The 17084-nt window shown below is 41.0% G+C and overlaps 2 protein-coding genes across 2 annotated transcripts in view; both read left to right on the top strand.

The window, feature by feature from the left end:
• The window catches only part of LOC149314773 (cytosolic phospholipase A2 epsilon-like), a 70429-nt gene extending 62190 nt beyond the window's left edge, over nucleotides 1-8239 (top strand). Inside the window, exons 20-22 of the mRNA XM_089523144.1 lie at nucleotides 2728-2897; nucleotides 4092-4281; nucleotides 7945-8239. Coding sequence (XP_089379270.1) covers nucleotides 2728-2897; nucleotides 4092-4281; nucleotides 7945-8153 — 569 coding nt within the window. The 3' untranslated portion in view covers nucleotides 8154-8239. The remainder of the gene's footprint in view (nucleotides 1-2727; nucleotides 2898-4091; nucleotides 4282-7944) is intronic.
• A 1888-nt stretch (nucleotides 8240-10127) lies between these two features.
• The window catches only part of LOC149314774 (cytosolic phospholipase A2 epsilon-like), a 59790-nt gene continuing 52833 nt past the window's right edge, over nucleotides 10128-17084 (top strand). The window contains exon 1 of the mRNA XM_089523145.1: nucleotides 10128-10256. Coding sequence (XP_089379271.1) covers nucleotides 10128-10256 — 129 coding nt within the window. The remainder of the gene's footprint in view (nucleotides 10257-17084) is intronic.

Raw genomic sequence — 17084 nt, forward strand, 5'->3', positions numbered from 1 at the left:
GTGACATAATGGTGCCAATATTAGGGCTTGGTGCATATAGCTGTTGCACCATAGTGAGTCCTAATTTTGGCATCAGGGCATCACAAAGCACCCGTGTGTACTGCCCCTAGGTTTAGATTAGCCATGGGACAACTGTCAGGCCTGGAAACAATTCCAAGGTTTTCAAAGATGGTGGTATGTGGTTTGTCCAGTGCCTGTCAAGTTAGCCTACTGATGATGCTATACAGTACATCCCTGATTCCTTCCACACCTGAAGGACATTCTGAGTCCTGTAGATTGTGGCAGCTCATTGGTTGCTCCAAACCCCATCCCATAAGCTGCCTAGTTTAGTCAAGCCCCTATTGTTTTAACAACAAAATAAATAAAGCCTTGCTTTCTTTGAATGAACGGATGTAACAGATCCCTAAATGTAGTTATCGTGCACCTTTCTGTAGTTATCTTCAGTCTTTTTGCTCCCACTTTTCCTCTAAAAGGCTTCAAATTAGCCAACAATAATACATTAAAAGCAATGAAATAAGAACAACATACTAAAGTACAAGATAAAGTAGTGCAACAAAACAATTAGCAAAGGTTAAAACCAGGAAACAAGAAGCAGTTAATACATGGAATTTGGAAGAAAGATGAGGCCACTATTATTTTTGCCAGAGATGGTTCTTCTTGTCAAAGGCTGATGGGAAATACTTTCTTTTCTTTTCTTTTTTTATTTTCAACACATAAAAATCAACATCACTACTAGATATAACATAACATAAACTACAAGACATAACATAACATAAACATGACATAACAATCGATTAAAATACATAAAATAAACATGAACATAATACTTCCTTTCCTTTACTCTGAGATCTTTTTCTTGGATGTTTTATATTCCTTTTACTTACTACTCGCCTCCTTTCCCCCATATTACTTACTATTCTCATATTTGGTATTACTGCATATCACTATCTTCTCAATCAAAACTATTTTCCTGTGGACAGTAGTTAAATACCATTTATAATAAAAAAAAATTAAAAATTCTTTTGCCTTCTTTACTACTTTCATTAACATACACCATTCATAAATTTGTATATCAATATGCCTTTGACTCTAGAAATCTATTATGATCCTTACTTCTTAATGCACCTTAATCAATGTACTGTATGTAATCCAGGAATAAATATGTAAACAGATATACAAACAGAAATCATATTGCTTGAAAGTACTCATTCATTCTGCCCCAAACCTCAATTTTTTCTGTCGGTGCAATTCTAAGTAGTTGTGTTAATTTAACCTTTTTCCTTATAATCAAACATCTCCCATCTCCATTTGTCTATGTCTGGAATCCCCTCTTCTTTCCATTTTCTAGGGCATATTACTCTGGCTGCTGTTATCATGCAGAAGTGGAGCTTTCAATATCTTTTTTCTGCTTCCTCTTCTACTATACCTAATATAAAAGTTTGGGGGGCTTTTGTTCAGTTTAATTTGCAAGATTCATGTGATTACCTTGTGTATTTGTGACCAGAATCTTTTTGGCTTTTGCACACTGCCATCACATATGTAATGTGGTGCCCTTCTCACTCTTACATTTCCAGCACCTATCACTGGTGTTCTTATACATTTTGTTTTCAGGAGTAGGTACCACCTATATTGGATTTTATAGTAGTTTTCCTTCAAACCTATTGCTAATTTGTATTTTAATCTTTATTGCCAATTCAATTCCCAGTCTTTAATGCAATGTTGTCACCAAATTCCTGAGCCCATTTTATCATACATTCCTTTATCTGTTCATTTTCTGTTTCCATTTTCAGCAGTATTTTGTATAGTTTTGATATTAACTCATTTTCTTCTGTTAACAATATTTTTCCCAAATCTGATTGTCTTTTTGTAAATCTGTATATCTTTTTGTCCATTTTATAGCTTTCATTAATTTGCCGATATATAAACCAGTTCATATTATAACCTTCTTCAGTTAGTTCTTCATCAGAATAGATATTGTCCTCTTGTTCTATAATCAGGTTTTAATCAGGGCCCTACGATTATAGTCTCTTTCTGATGGAATGCTTTCATGTGTGAGGTCCACAACAGGATATTCCTATTTATGTGCATTTTCTACTTGCTCTATATCCTGAATATAGCTTTTCTCAGGACATGTTTATTAAACCCCTGGCTCACTTTTATTTTATCATAAAATAAAAATGTGTGCCATCCAAAACGATTTCCAGTTGCCTCCAGTTGCAAAATTCTTCTGTTATCCAATCGCATCAATTCCCTTAACCACTCCACGCAGCAGGTGTTGTAATATAATCTTATATGTAGCACTCCAAGACCTCCTCTAGAAGTTTCATCCTGAAGAAGCTTCATTTAACACATGATTTCCTTCCTGCCCAGATGTAATCATATCATTTTGCCATCTCCTGAAGGTTTCTTCATTTATTAATATTGGAATATTCTGGAAGAGAAAAAGCATCTTCAGAAGAACTGACATTTTTGGTTGCCATTCTCTCCATCAGAGATTGATTGCTCTTTTCCCATCGGGTCAGGTTCAATCTTGCCATACTTTGGTACAATTATTTTTGAACAAGTCAGTGTTTTGGTTGTTATATTTATTCCCAACTATTTTACTTTTTTTCTAACTTGAAATTAGAACTTTTAGTCAGATCTTCAGCTGCAATTTTTGTTAAATTCATGGTCAGTATTTCAGTCTTTTCCTTATTAATTCTATATCCTGAAATACTTGTTTTTCAGACACTGTGGTGGATACTCAACCTGACAAACTAATGGAAACAGCAGAACAACCTCTGTCTCTGGTTGATACTGGGTTCTTCATCAATACTAGCTACCCACCTCTTCTGATACCAGAAAGAAAAGTGGATGTTATATTACATTTAAATTACTCAGGAGGTGTACAGACCAAGGTGAAATATGTCATTTTATCCCAGCTATTTTATTGGATACATTCATTTGCATAATTTGTATAATTTGCTAAATTTCTCTTTTATTTGGTACAGATTATTAATTATCTTGGTATGTTGTTTTAGTGAACAGTACTATATTTCTGAATTATATTCATATTATTTGGGAGAAAAGTGGTTCTTTCCACAGGTCAAGTGTGGGACCACATGGTCCATGGGCTTCACTTCACTTTCAGTCAATATTTGTGCCACCTCTGGCCTCAACATGGGTTCTCTCCATACGCCTGCTGTTGAATTTACCATTGTGGTAGCAGCAAAAAGTAACTTCCTCCTTGTGAATCTTCTTTTTGATTTGGCTATGCAGAAGCCTCCATCCTGCATTACAAAATTGCTTTGAATAGGGTTTCATGCTTTTCTGCAAAGGCTAAAATGCAGTAGGTATAAAAAGCAATTAAGACTGTCTATGCTTCAAAGCGTCCCAAAGACATTCATGCTTAGGCTTTGCCAAACCTTTCTGGAAATAATGCTGCAGAAGAAAACAGTTTCACAGGCTGCATTCCTGATATTATATAGCAGCTGGAATAAAGATTCTATGACCTAAAAGCTCACAATCTAAATAACCAAACAAATATTTAGAAATAAAGCATTTGTTTGGTTGTTTCTTTGGTTATTTAGATTCTGACCTTGTGTATAGGACATGCCTATTGATTAAAATTGCTTGCATGCCTATTCTAGGTGAAGGTAAAGATAGTCCCTTGACATGAATGTCTAGTTGTAACTGATTGTATAGGGTGGTGCTCATCTCCATTTCTAAGCCAAAGAACCAGTGTTGTCTGAGGACTGCTCTGGTGGTCATGTGGCCAGCATGACTGCACCGAATGCTGTTACTTTCCCACTGAGAAGTGGTACCTGTCTATCTATTTGCATGTACATGCTTTCAAACTGCTAGTTTGGCAGAAGCTAGGACTAGTGATAGGAGCTCACTCCATCATGCAGCACTTGGGCCTCAAACTGCCAACCTTCTGATCTTCCGATCATCAGAACTGGCATCTTAACCACTAAGCCACCGCATCCTATTCTACCTACCATATATTGCTCAAGGCCTTTAGATAATGAAATGTACTGTATTTAGATTGGTTGGTGTATCATTAGCTTTATCTGAATTTTCAGTTGGTCTTGTTTTTGTTTGTTTTTTAGAATCTGGACCAGTTTTCAGTATATGCTGCTGAGCAGGGAATCCCATTCCCCAAAATAGAGATCAGTGAAGAAGACAGGAGAACCAACCTAAAGGAGTGCTATGTGTTTGAAGATAAAGAAAATGTAGATGTTCCAACAGTGCTCTTTTTCCCTTTAACAAATGATACCTTCAGGAAATACTCAGAACCTGGTAAATAATGTAGATTATGTAGATATGTGGTAATGAACTAAGAGCTCTATATGACTTGGATCCAGAATGTCTGAAAGACTGTATCTCCTTATCAAAGCCTACCTGAGTTTGAAGAACTTTGGGGGAGGCTGTCCTTCCGCCATCTACACAGGGAGATTTGCTGTTGACACAGGAGGGACCCTTCATGATGGCTGCTCCCAAACCGCAGAATACCCCCACATGAGAGGCTGGCATGGCCTCTTCTTTAATCCTTTCCTTCTATCAGGCAAAGATCTTTTTAGTTAAACATACCTTTGGCTCTTAACTGGTTGCACTAGATATGAAATCTTGACCAGTATGTTGTTCAGTGTGGTGAAAGCATGAAATGTGCAATATCCCTTCTCCCCATCCCCATGATAGATTAAATACCTGCTCTGAAAGGCTGAGAAACATCCTGGTGCATGTTTTTCATTTTGGGAAGGCTGCCATGGTGTTACGAAACCACCAATGCTAACACTAGCATCATGTTTTGATTTAGATCCTTATGTCCTAATTTATCAAAGATATTTTTAAAATGGAATCATAGAATCATAGAATCATAGAATCGTAGAGTTGGAAGAGACCGCAAGGGCCATCCAGTCCAACCCCCTGCCATGCAGGAAATCCAAATCAAAGCATCCCTGACAGATGGCCATCCAGCCTCTGTTTAAAGACCTCCAAGGAAGAAGACTCCACTACACTCCGAGGGAGTGCATTCCACTGTCGAACAGCCCTTACTGTCAGGAAGTTCCTCCTAATGTTCAGGTGGAATCTCTTTTCCTGTAGCTTGCATCCATCGTTCCGGGTCCTGTTCTCTGGAGCAGCAGAAAACAAGCTTGCTCCCTCTTCAACATGACATCCTTTCAAATATTTAAACAGGGCTATCATATCACCTCTTAACCTTCTTTTCTCCAGGCTAAACATCCCCAGCTCCCTAAGTCGTTCCTCATAGGGCATGGTTTCCAGACCCTTCACCATTTTTGTCGCCCTCCTTTGGATACGCTCCAGTTTCTCAATGTCCTTTCTGAATTGTGGCGCCCAGAACTGGACACAATATTCTAGGTGGGGCCTGACCAAAGCAGAATACAGTGGCACTATTACTTCTCTTGATCTAGACACTATACTTTTATTGATGCAGCCTAAAATTGCATTGGCCTTTTTAGCTGCCGCATCACACTGTTCACTCATGTTCAACTTGTGGTCTACTTGGACTCCTAGATCCCTTTCACACGTAGTTTCATTCAGCCAGGTGTCACCCATCCTATATCTGTGCATTTTATTTTTCCGCCCTAAGTGCAATACCTTACATTTCTCCGTGTTGAATTTCATTTTGTTAGCTTTGGCCCAGCTTTCTAGTCTATTCAGGTCATTTTGGATCTTGATCCTGTCCTCTGGGGTATTAGCTATTCTTCCTAATTTGGTGTCATCTGCAAATTTGATAAGTATGCTCCCAATTCTGTCATCCAGGTCATTGATAAAGATGTTGAATAGCACTGGGCCCAGAACAGAGCCCTGTGGGACCCCACTGGTCACTTCTCTCCAGGCTGAAAAAGAGCCATTGTTGAGCACCCTTTGGGTTCGGCCGGTCAACCAATTACAGATCCATTTAACAGTTACTTTGTCTAGCCCACATTTTACAAGCTTGTTTGCAAGGATGTCATGGGAAGCCTTGTCAAAGGCCTTACTGAAATCAAGATATACTATATCCACAGCATTCCCTTCATCTACCAAGCTGGTAATTTTATCAAAGAAAGAGATTAGATTTGTCTGGCATGACTTGTTTCTCTGAAACCCATGTTGAGTTTTTGTGATTATGGCATTGCCATCTAGATGTTCACAGACTCTTTGTTTAATTATCTGCTCCAGAATCTTTCCTGGTATTGATGTCAGACTAACTGGACGATAATTGTTGGGATCCTCTTTTTTCCCCTTTTTGAAGATGGGGACAACGTTTGCCCTCCTCCAGTCTGCTGGGATCTCTCCTGTTCTCCAGGAGTTTTCAAAGATTATTGCCAATGGCTCCGATATTACATTTGCCAGTTCTTTTAATACCCTTGGATGTAGCTCATCTGGTCCTGGAGACTTAAATTCATTTAGATTAACAAGGTGTTCCTCTACTATCTCTTTACTTATTCTGTGCTGAAATTCCCCTATTCTGTCCTCTGCTCCATTATCCTCAGGTTGAGCACCCTTTTCCTTTTCTGAGAAGACTGAGGCAAAGAAGGTGTTGAGTAATTCTGCCTTTTCTCTGTCCCCTGTTAACATGTTGCCATCCTCTCGACGCAGTGGCCCTACCATTTTCTTCTTCTTACTTCTGCTGCGGACATATCCAAAAAAGCCCTTTTTATTGTTCTTAACCTCTCTAGCAAGCCTGAGTTCATTCTGCGCTTTAGCTTTTCTGACTTTACCCCTGCACATGCCTGCTATTTCTTTGAATTCCTTTTTTGTGATTTCCCCCTTTTTCCATTTCTTATACATGTTCCGTTTCAAACTTAGCTCGGTTGAAAGTTCCTTAGTCATCCATCCTGGTTTCTTGAGACACCTCCCATTTTTCTTTTTCACTGGAACTGTTTGAAATTGTGCCTTCAATATCTCCCTTTTGAGAAAGTCCCATCCGTCCTGAACTCCTTTATCTTTTAGTATTTCTGACCATGGAATCGCCCTCAACACTTCTCTAAGTTTACTGAAATCCGCTCTCCTAAAGTCTAGAATGTGTATTTGACTATGCCTGGCTTCTCCTTTCCACTGTATTACAAACTCCAGGAGAATATGGTCACTTCCACCTAAGGATCCCACCAGTTGCACCCCATTAACCAAGTCATCCTTGTTGGTTAGGATCAGATCTAAAATAGCTGACCCCCTTGTTGCCTCTTCCACCTTTTGGACAATGAAATTGTCTTCCAGGCAAGTGAGGAATTTGTTAGACCTTGAAGATTTTGCTGAGTTTGATTTCCAGCAAATATCAGGATAGTTGAAGTCGCCCATCACTACTACATCTCTCCTTTCTGACTGTGTGGTCATCTGTTCTAGAAAGATATCATCCAATTCCTCAGTCTGACTTGGGGGTCTGTAGTAGACTCCCACCGTAACATCCTTGTTGTTTCCCTCCCCTTTAATTTTTATCCAGATGCTCTCCACCTGGCTTCCATGATTGATGTCCTGGATCTCTTCACTGGTGTAAATATCTCTGACATATAGTGCTATTCCTCCTCCTTTCCTGTTTGGCCTATTTCTCTTAAAAAGGTTATACCCCTCTATTTCCACATTCCAATCATGAGACTCATCCCACCAGGTTTCAGTGATGCCTATTATATCATATTTGCTTTGTTGTACTAGGAGTTCGAGTTCATCTTGCTTATTTCCCATGCTCTGTGCATTAGGGTAGAGACATCGCAGACCATGGGTCCCTTTTACTTGCTGCCTGTGCAAGTTTTTTTGCCTCCCACTGTTGGGTCCTTGCACTTTTTTTCTTGTTTCCTCTATGTCAGTTTGACTATTTTCGCCATCCCTTTCGCCTTCCTTAATATTGTCTCCCTTCCCCACGTTGGTAGGCAAGACCAACAACATTCATGTGACTGGGCCAACTATGTTGCTATGTCTTAGATTAATACCTTATTGGTAAAACTCATTTGTTTTCTCACTTAGGTGTGGAGCGCACCCCAGAAGATATGGAAGAAGGCAATGTAGATGTTTCCACTATATTTTCCCCATTTACTACAAGGGAGGTCTGCTTCTCAAAGGCAAATTTTGGCAGATTGGTAAATCTGACTGAATACAACATTCTTAACAATGAAAAGAAGATTATTGAAGCTTTGCGTGTAGCAGTAAAACGGAGAAAACAGAAGAAGTCTTGATTCCCTGTGCTGAAAGTTTTCATCTGCAGTTGTAAACACACTTTGAACTCAGAGATTTGTGAATAAACATGTGGAGGATTATGATGTTAATGAGTTTGACTGATAGACTGATAAATAAAGCTTTAACTCTTAATTTAAATTAGTCCTCTGCATTGTGTAGTAGAGATTGTTGATTGCATACATCTGGTACTGCTTTTCCCTTGACAAATCTGATTAAAAAGAAAATTTAAAATAGTGGCTTTTCATTTTCCTTTGCAACCATGGTTAACAGATATTGGTCTGTATTCTACACCGGCTGCTTAGTTAAATATAATTAATTACCTAACCCCTCCTAGTGTAACCCCCCAAAAAACTTGACAAAAACTTCATTCACACTTGCTCTGATTGCTGATAGAATGGATAAGCTTCCCCACATGCAGCTGTTGCCTGTAAAGTGGATGGTGGTGGTGAGTTATAGTCATGATAATAGTGTCACAATCATGACTAAGTAATGATTGTGAATATGGAAGTAACTTCCCCCTTGTGCATCTTCTTTTTGATGTTGCTATTGCTCCCAGAAGTTATTTCTATAGTTCTGGATAAGTAAATGTAGGGGTGGAACAGACGGCAGGAAAAAGCAGCTTGAACCTGCATTTTCTGAAGCCGTTCGAAATCCCACTGTCCATGCTGGCTGCTCCCAAGGCAGTACAGGGCATCAGAGCATTGGTGTGCCCAGTAAAACACTGGTAAAGCACAATCATGGCAACCACACATACATGCCCCCTTCACCCCATGCCCCCTCTTGGATTGTCTCATTTGTATATGTTGTACTTATATCCATTGGAGATGCCACACTTTCACTTTTTTGGATTGTCACCTGGCTCCGTCCTTCTTAAATGTGCATCTGCACTGGTACATTTATATGAAGCTTTAGGGTTAGGGTTAGGGTTAGGGTTAGGGTTAGGATGTATCCTTCAGAACTGCTCTCAGGTTGGGGTGTTTCTATACAAGGTCGAAGGTGTGCATTTTCCAGACAATGTCAGAATATCCCAGGTTCTTTTTGCTCTGGTTTTCAGCTTCAATCTGGTTTCTGCCCACTTTGGAGACATATGTCATCTAAAAGCCCTGCCTTTGAATGGTTTGAAACTGCTTTATTTGGCCTGTGTGTTTCACCCCTAGGTAATTGTTCCATATTTATTATTCTTAGTCACAATTGTGACAGTATTGTCATAACTCGCCAAAGCCTACTTTTCTAGGCGTCAGTTATGTGAGGAGAAAGAGGTACATTCTGCTAGTGCTTTGAGCATGAGTGGATAACATTTCCATCAGGTATTGGTTGGCTGGGCCAGGAGTTAATTGTACTTAACTAAGTACCTGATGTAGAATACTTGCCATTTTGTGTTTCACAGTGAAATGAGACTGGGCTGGTAGATAATTGTTTTCCTTGTGGCATGCAAATAGTGTGTGATATGAGTATGAAGACCAAGTGATGGCATCAGTCAAGGTACTGCACTCTAGTGGACAAATGATTATGAAAGGTATAAGGGATAGACCAGTCAGGAAACCTGACAAGACCTTTACTGTTTCTGTCGACCAGGAATGTAACAGATATAGAAAACTCTTGACTTCACCCAGCTATAACCAAGTCCAGTGTCACCTTGTGACTAGATCATATCATAACATTTACCACACAATTACTACTCTGCTCAAACTGGTTTTGCAGGTTTTGAAGTGCTAAACATGGCAACTATGCCTCTGTTGCTTCACCTTCACCTCAGCAAGGTCTTCTCCAGATTGGTTTAAAGAAGTATGAGTTCTCATGCCTTTTTGAGTTTTGCTGGGTTGTGCTGAGAGAGAGAGGGTGAACATCATATTATGGGTTAAATTGAATGGCCACAACTTTTAATGCAAATACTACAATTACAAATCATCTACATTCATAACTAATGTCTTCTTTGGACAGTCAACGTGTAGGCAAAATAAGGTTAAGGGGATATGGGGCCTGATGGTTTCCAGACCAGCAAATACTCAAGCAAAGAAGCAAGCCATGGAGGTCTTGTAAACATCTGGCAGGAGTTGCCATATCAGCCCATCAGTGGGATGTGTTCAAATGGTTTGATGAAGGTGAAGTTACCTGCATCTGGCTAAACTGTAGGTTCCCCCTTTATCATCTATCTACCCGCTTCATGGCTTTTCTTCTCCCAGTTTAGCTCATATCCAATGTCCCCTCTTCCCTTTCATATCTGCCACAGGAGGGGGCCAGCATACAGGACAACTGCCCACCCCCCACACCATATCCCTTGAATGTATTACTATGGCTGATGGATCAGTAAGTCCTAACACAGGCAACAGCCCTGCCTCTGCAGAGAAAGATGCATGCCATGATGAACTCTGTATAAGTAGGCCAAGTCTGCACATATACTTGGTGGCTGCTGGAAGCACCACTGTCCAGGCAAAGTTACAAATAATGTCCTGATTAGCATGACACTGGGCTGCATTGATTGCAGGGTTGCTACAAGTGATCTGCCACACCCTTCTTGGCAAAATCTTAGTCCACAAAATGTAAACATCTGGGAGTTGGCATTGGATGTTGTGGACGTCAGCCATCACTGTGCCAACAAGTTGGGGCATCTAAACTAGACCTCTTAACTAGATCATTCTTACCCCTTGAAGGTGAATAATGTTGAGAGGGGTCTGAGTTGCCACAAATGTGCTAAAATGAGCTGGGATAGTAGGGCCACCTCCCCTCCATTCCATGCCTTGATGACTCCATCAATGGATACAGGCTGATGTGACAAACTGAGATCCCAGGCCTGGCCTGAGTATACTACATATCACTTGGCACAGAGTATGAGGCTGTGTCCATCCCCCGAGGTATGCAGCCAGCTGCTTTCCAGCTTTAGTCCTGGTGTAGGACTGGAAAGCCCTAAACTGCCAGCACCCAACCTCCAAACATTAGAGCAGGACAAACCATAATTGGCTGTGGCTGTAGCAGCTCCTGAGGTGGAAGGGCAATGGGTTTTCCTAGCCCATCCCTCCAGGATCTAAATTGGCCATGGGGTCAGGGAATACAAGACAACAAAAACATGGCTTGGAGAAGTGTGTGTGTGTGTGTGTGTGTGCATCCTCCAGATGGAGCAAATGGGTCAAGTTGCAATATTTATTGCTATAGTCCTATCTATCTATCTATCTATCTATCTATCTATCTATCTATCTATCTAGGATTATAGCAACAAATACTGCAGCTTCTTGACCCATTTGCCCTATCCAGAGGAGCCCTGAAAAAGCTGCCTTCTTATCTATAAGTCTACCAAAAGTACATCCTTGTAAGTCAGACACATTCCAATCCTTGCTGTGGTCTTTTATAACTCTCTACAATCTCTGTTCTCCTCCATGTTGGATTTGTAAAGGCTACCACTTACTTTATGGTGAGAGGTTTCTATTAATTACAGTTAACTAATATAGTCTATTTGCATGCCCATTAACATTTCCCCAGAACTTGCAGGACAATAATATGAAACATAGAATGCTTTTCCTTCATAATCTTGAACAAAGTGAACTGTAATCAAATTCTTACATTACTGGAATGGTATCATTGCTTTCCCCCATGAGGCTTCTTTCTGCCTCCTCTGGAATGTATAAGTTATATGGGAGGGGCTGGATTGTATGAGAAGCACTACGCCCATGTGTCTGCCTGGCCTGGGCTCTTGCATTTGCATGACCTTCCTAGGTGATCCTGGAATGGTGTAGGAAGGAGGCAGACAAATGGGTGGGGAAAAGGAAGGCAACTACAACAAGAGGTTTCATTCTCTTTGCTTTTAATGTGTTCTTGAGATTTAAGCATTTTAAATCTTTGAAAACAGAAAATAGATATGAAGTTGAAGGCTTTCATGGCTGGCATCCATAGTTTTTTGTGGGTTTTTCAGGCTATGTGGCCATGTTCTAGAAGTGTTTCTTCCTGATGTTTCGCCAGCATCTGTGGTTGGTATCTTCAGAGAAAGATGCCATCCACAGATGCTGGCGAAACATCAGGAAGAAACTCTTCTAGAACATGGCCACATAGCCCAAAACCCCCCAAAAAACTATAGAAAATAGAATCATAGAGATGGAAGAGACCCTAAAGGCCAGCCAGTCCAAACCCCTGCCATGCAGAAACTCACAATCAAAGCTCCCCTGACATGGCCATCCAGCCTCTGGATAATATTTCACACCAAATCCGTGCTGGGACAGACACAGGTTGTAACCATCACCAATGGATCTTATCTCACTGCCTGGGTATCCCCTATCTAATCCAGGCTTCTCCTGCAGCTTTTCATGAATGGGATTTTCCTGTTCTTGAAAAGCTGCTGGAGAAGCCAGGGTTGGATATGGCCTGCCTATTGTCTGAGCATGGGGCAGTACAATAAGATCCGTCAATGATGGTTACAACCCACATCTATCCTGGTGTGGGTTTGGCAATAATCCTCTCTATTTAAAGACCTCCAAAGGAGATCTTTACTTGGGAGACAGGATTTTACATTTTAACCCAGGGAAGAGTAAAGCCAGTGAAGAGCAAGAGAGACTCCCCCTCCAAACAGACTGAGTCCAATCCTTATTCATGGAGAAAAAGTTGCTTCATTGCCGATACAAACACAGGGCACAAACATTCTTCCTTCCCAGATTACAACATGGGGCAATTTATCATCATCTTGGTGTTCCCTTTCTTCCTCTGCATAGGATTTCTTCTTCTCCATCATCATGCTGGCCACAAGAGTCTAGATACCAAGAATGAACTTAGATTTGGCCTCAGCTAGTAATTTACCTATACAACCTCAGGGAGACCTATTTCTTCTCAGCATCAGCCAGTTGTAATCCTGGTTAGTTCAGTGTTATGGAATCAATCTTTAATGTTCCATTGACTGGAGCAGCAAGTACACTTCCAGCATGCTTGTTCATTGCTTGTAGCATAAGAGTTTGATGAAACAGATTGCTTCATTTCTATGGAAATTAAAGAGAGGTGGAGTTGTGAGTCAGATTGTTAAACACCTGCTCATCAACTCCACAGTTTAAAGTCTTTAAGTTGCTCTATCATCACTGCTTGCCTGGAATCTGTTTAGGTATCTGTCAGACGAGGTTTGCAATGGGGATATTTACAAGCAAACAACAGGTAAGGAGCTGGAGAATTTTTAAAAATCTGTATGATTTCACCAACTATCTGGACATTATTTCCCTAAAGATCCTTCAGTGCAAAGATGCACTTGCTCTGTTTTTGAGGCCTGAAACATATGGAACATTTCTGCTTAATTGTTTGGCTGACATGCATAGGTTTTGTCTAGATCAATGTCTTGGCTATGAAAGCTGTTGGATTGCGACTGAAGATTGCCCTGAATAGGAATGGGAAGAGCTCTTTGCTTAGTATTAATTGTGTTTGTGGCTTAGATAGCAGGACTGAATGTGTATCAAGGGTTACAACCCTTGAGACAGAGACGGTCTTTCAGGTTGTCAGCAAGAAGAAGGATTATGTGGCCCCAATGAGACATTCAAAGTGTTCCCAGGTGTACTCCATGGAGCATGTGTACTATGTGGTTTGTCTTATCTCTTCAGGGCAGAGGCACTACTACTGTGGCTGGTTGTTTACTGCCTCATACTGCTAAGATAGGACCACCATTGTGGGATCTTTACAATTGGCAACTGTTCTCCTGCTGTAAATGCAAAAACCGTCTGAGGGAAATTTCCCATGTACTGTATGCCTGAAAACTAAATAAGTTTTATTTATTTTTTAGGTACATTACTGAAGTTACACTCAAGAGTTATACAAATGCAAATGCAAAAGAGGCAGTATTCTGCTTTGGTTAAAAATAATACACATGGAGAAACACACTGAAAAAGCGAGATGCATAAGAGCTGAATTTTCAACAAGATTATTGAATGAAGGAAATGTTATTTTAAAAACTGCAAGTTACTGTTATAAACACAATGATTACAAGTAACGCCTGAGAATTTAATGAGCAGCGTTTATTTTCTTTTAACTGAGAGGCTATCCAGACTGGCCTAAAAGGCCGGCCTAGGGTCAGAGTCGGGGCACAGCATCTTGATGACGCATGCCCAACTCTGCCCCCCAGGTGCCCAGTACCACTTCAGATGGCGCACGGCATCATGACGCACCTCCGGCGCTGTATTCAAATGATGCAGCACCAAAGGGGCACCATACAGCTGTGCTGCCATGGTTATGACACCCTTTGGAGGGTGAAAAAAGGGGCTGCTTTTTGTGGCTCCTTTTTGCGCCCTCCAGAGGCCGGATCAGGGTCATGGTGTGAGGTTGCCGTGGCCCTGATCTGGCTGAAGAAGGGGCAGCTGCATGCTGTCCCTTAGGGGCTGTTTGTACAGCCCCTTACTTATTCCTTTCTTTTATAGCCATCACTTCAAGGTGTAGGGTATGTAATTTCCTAATCCTATTATTCTTGCCAGATCAGAGTTGTAGGCACAACAGAGACATTTTCAGTCATAACTGCCCAGTGCCTTAGGGGTCATCAGTGTAAACTTTTGGAGATTATTATTTTTCCTCATTGGTGAAATTCACATCTATGAAATCTGCATATTTAGACAAAATCTGTTCTTTTGCACCTCCACATTCTATCTGGGCCCAATTCTATTTAGGCAGTTGCTTTTATTATTAGGTCCATCACATTTTGCACTCTTTATTTTGGCAAATGTACACATTTTGGGTACATTGTGTGATCACATCCCTCACAATTGCCTAAAGCATACTCAAGCATTTTCTTTGTACATTTCACATGTGTATATTTTTAATGCACACTGTTCAAATATACTCTTTTTGAGAAGGATGTGTCCACAGCCACCTATTAATATGACATTTCCAGAACTTTGCATCTAGCCTGCAGAGTCACGATGAGCAGACTGGGTGTATTATGCACAAAAATACAACTCCCACTGGATAATATTCACACGTTCCTACTTCTCATGATCCTTGGGGAAAACATCAGGTCAATTCTGGCCATAAAAAGCAACAGGAAAAGAAACTGGAAAACTCCAGTAAAAATCTGATGTAAAGAAGAGACTTGAAACTGAGACTTAAGATATGTTTTTAAAAGCCAGTGGACCAAATTCAACTTATACATACTTGAAATTAGGTGCATTACATTTATAGGTGGCATGTAGTCCTCCAGGTGTTGTCCCAAGGCAGCTTCCAGAAGCCCTGGTTAGTATGAACAAAAGAGACAAATGCTGGAAGCTGCAGTCTAACCACATCTTGGAGGCAGTGTGGTTTCAACCTCAAGGTTACACCTTCCTGATCCTGTAATTTAGCTCCCTCACCGCAACAGTTGCTAGGTATGTACAAAGTGTGTGGGTTTATGAATGCCCAGCCCCTCTGAAGTCACTCTGGACAGCATCAAGATGTGCCATGGAAGTCATCAGAGACACAGCACATGCACAGATTTTGCAGGAATAAGAATTTGTGCACATGACACAATGGTCATAGCTAGTGTGTAATGTGGCACCAGGAAAGTTTACTGGCAATCAGATGGGCATGGGGCTAATTCCTTGAGATAATCTCATGGACCATACATTCTCATGAAATAATTGGCAGACATCAAGAAAAAGGTACTACAGCCATCCCTCTGAATTCATGGGGGATCCGGTCTGGAGAACCCCTGTGAATTTGAAATTTTGTGGATACTGAAGTCCCATTGTGTCCAATGGTGCGCTGCCATTGGAGACAATGGGAACTGAGTATTGGCAAAAATTCAAGCCCTCCCTCCCTCCCTCCCTCCTTAACTTACTGAGGGAAAGCCTCAGCCAGCACAGTCTAGCCTTGGCCAGTCTTCCTCCCACTGGCAAGGCCTTGTCTTTGCTGGAGCATGGCCATGCTGGCTAGGAAAATGGTTGCACCAGTGAGAGGAAGGCTGTGCCTATCGGAGCAAGGCCACGCTGGCCTAAGGAAGGCTTTGCCTCAGCTGGAGCGGCTTTCCTCTGGTCGGCATGGCCTTTCTCCAGCTGGCACAGCTACTTTACCGGCCAGTGCAGCCTTGCTCCTGCTGAGGCAAGGCTGTGCCGGTTGACCAAACACCACTCAAGCAATAGCAAAAGCAAGTAATAAATCTCCTGAAATCAAGAAATATATATATGACAAGTGAAATAAGGACACAACTCCTGTCACTTTAATGGTTGTGTAGAAGATGTTTCAGCAGATGTTCCTTGCATGACAAAAATACCTTTTGAAATGTCCTCTTCTACACAGCCTTTAAAGTTACAGGATCTCTCTCCCTTATTTCACCTGGCAGCCCTACATGTATCTGACTATTGCTTGGGTATTACTGAAGTCAGGTCACTGATACTTCAGTAGATCTGGGGCCATTTCACAATACAGAGTGATATCACTACAATGTCACTTTAACTGCCATGGCAACATCCTATGGAAACCTGGGATTTGCAGTTTAGGGAGGGCTTTGAGAATACTTAATCAGTGAGGTCTAGTGTGTCACCAAATCACAAACCCCAGGATTCTCTAGGATGTAGCAATGAGAAAGTGGAAAGTTGGTTCCATCATTGTTTAGTGTGAAATGGTTTTAATCATTATAACAAATAACGTCCACATTTGCAGTTGCTATGGGATACTATCAACAAGAAAATGAGAGATATCCATCCATTACTAGCTAATTTTTTTTACTGCATCCACCCAGAGTTGTGCCACCATCAGCAACATGAATAAGCCTAGAATAACACATAAGATGACAGTAGGATGACACTACTGATGTTAATTATTTAGCTACATTTACTATACTGGTCTTAGGGCCAACAGAGTTTATGAAGAGTTTATGAAGGCAGAGGTGCTTTTGAGGACATAACAGGGGCTGAAAAGGGAGGGGGATTTCCCCTCCAACTTCTGTTTATTGAAACAGCCCCATTATTAGAAAAATGCATTGTGTTTCACTCTGAATTTCCCCAAATGTG

The sequence above is a fragment of the Sceloporus occidentalis genome, unplaced genomic scaffold (genome assembly GCF_023333645.1).
Source record: "Sceloporus occidentalis isolate IW3139 unplaced genomic scaffold, rSceOcc1.0.p SCAF_4, whole genome shotgun sequence".
Taxonomy (NCBI): Eukaryota; Metazoa; Chordata; class Lepidosauria; order Squamata; family Phrynosomatidae; genus Sceloporus; species Sceloporus occidentalis.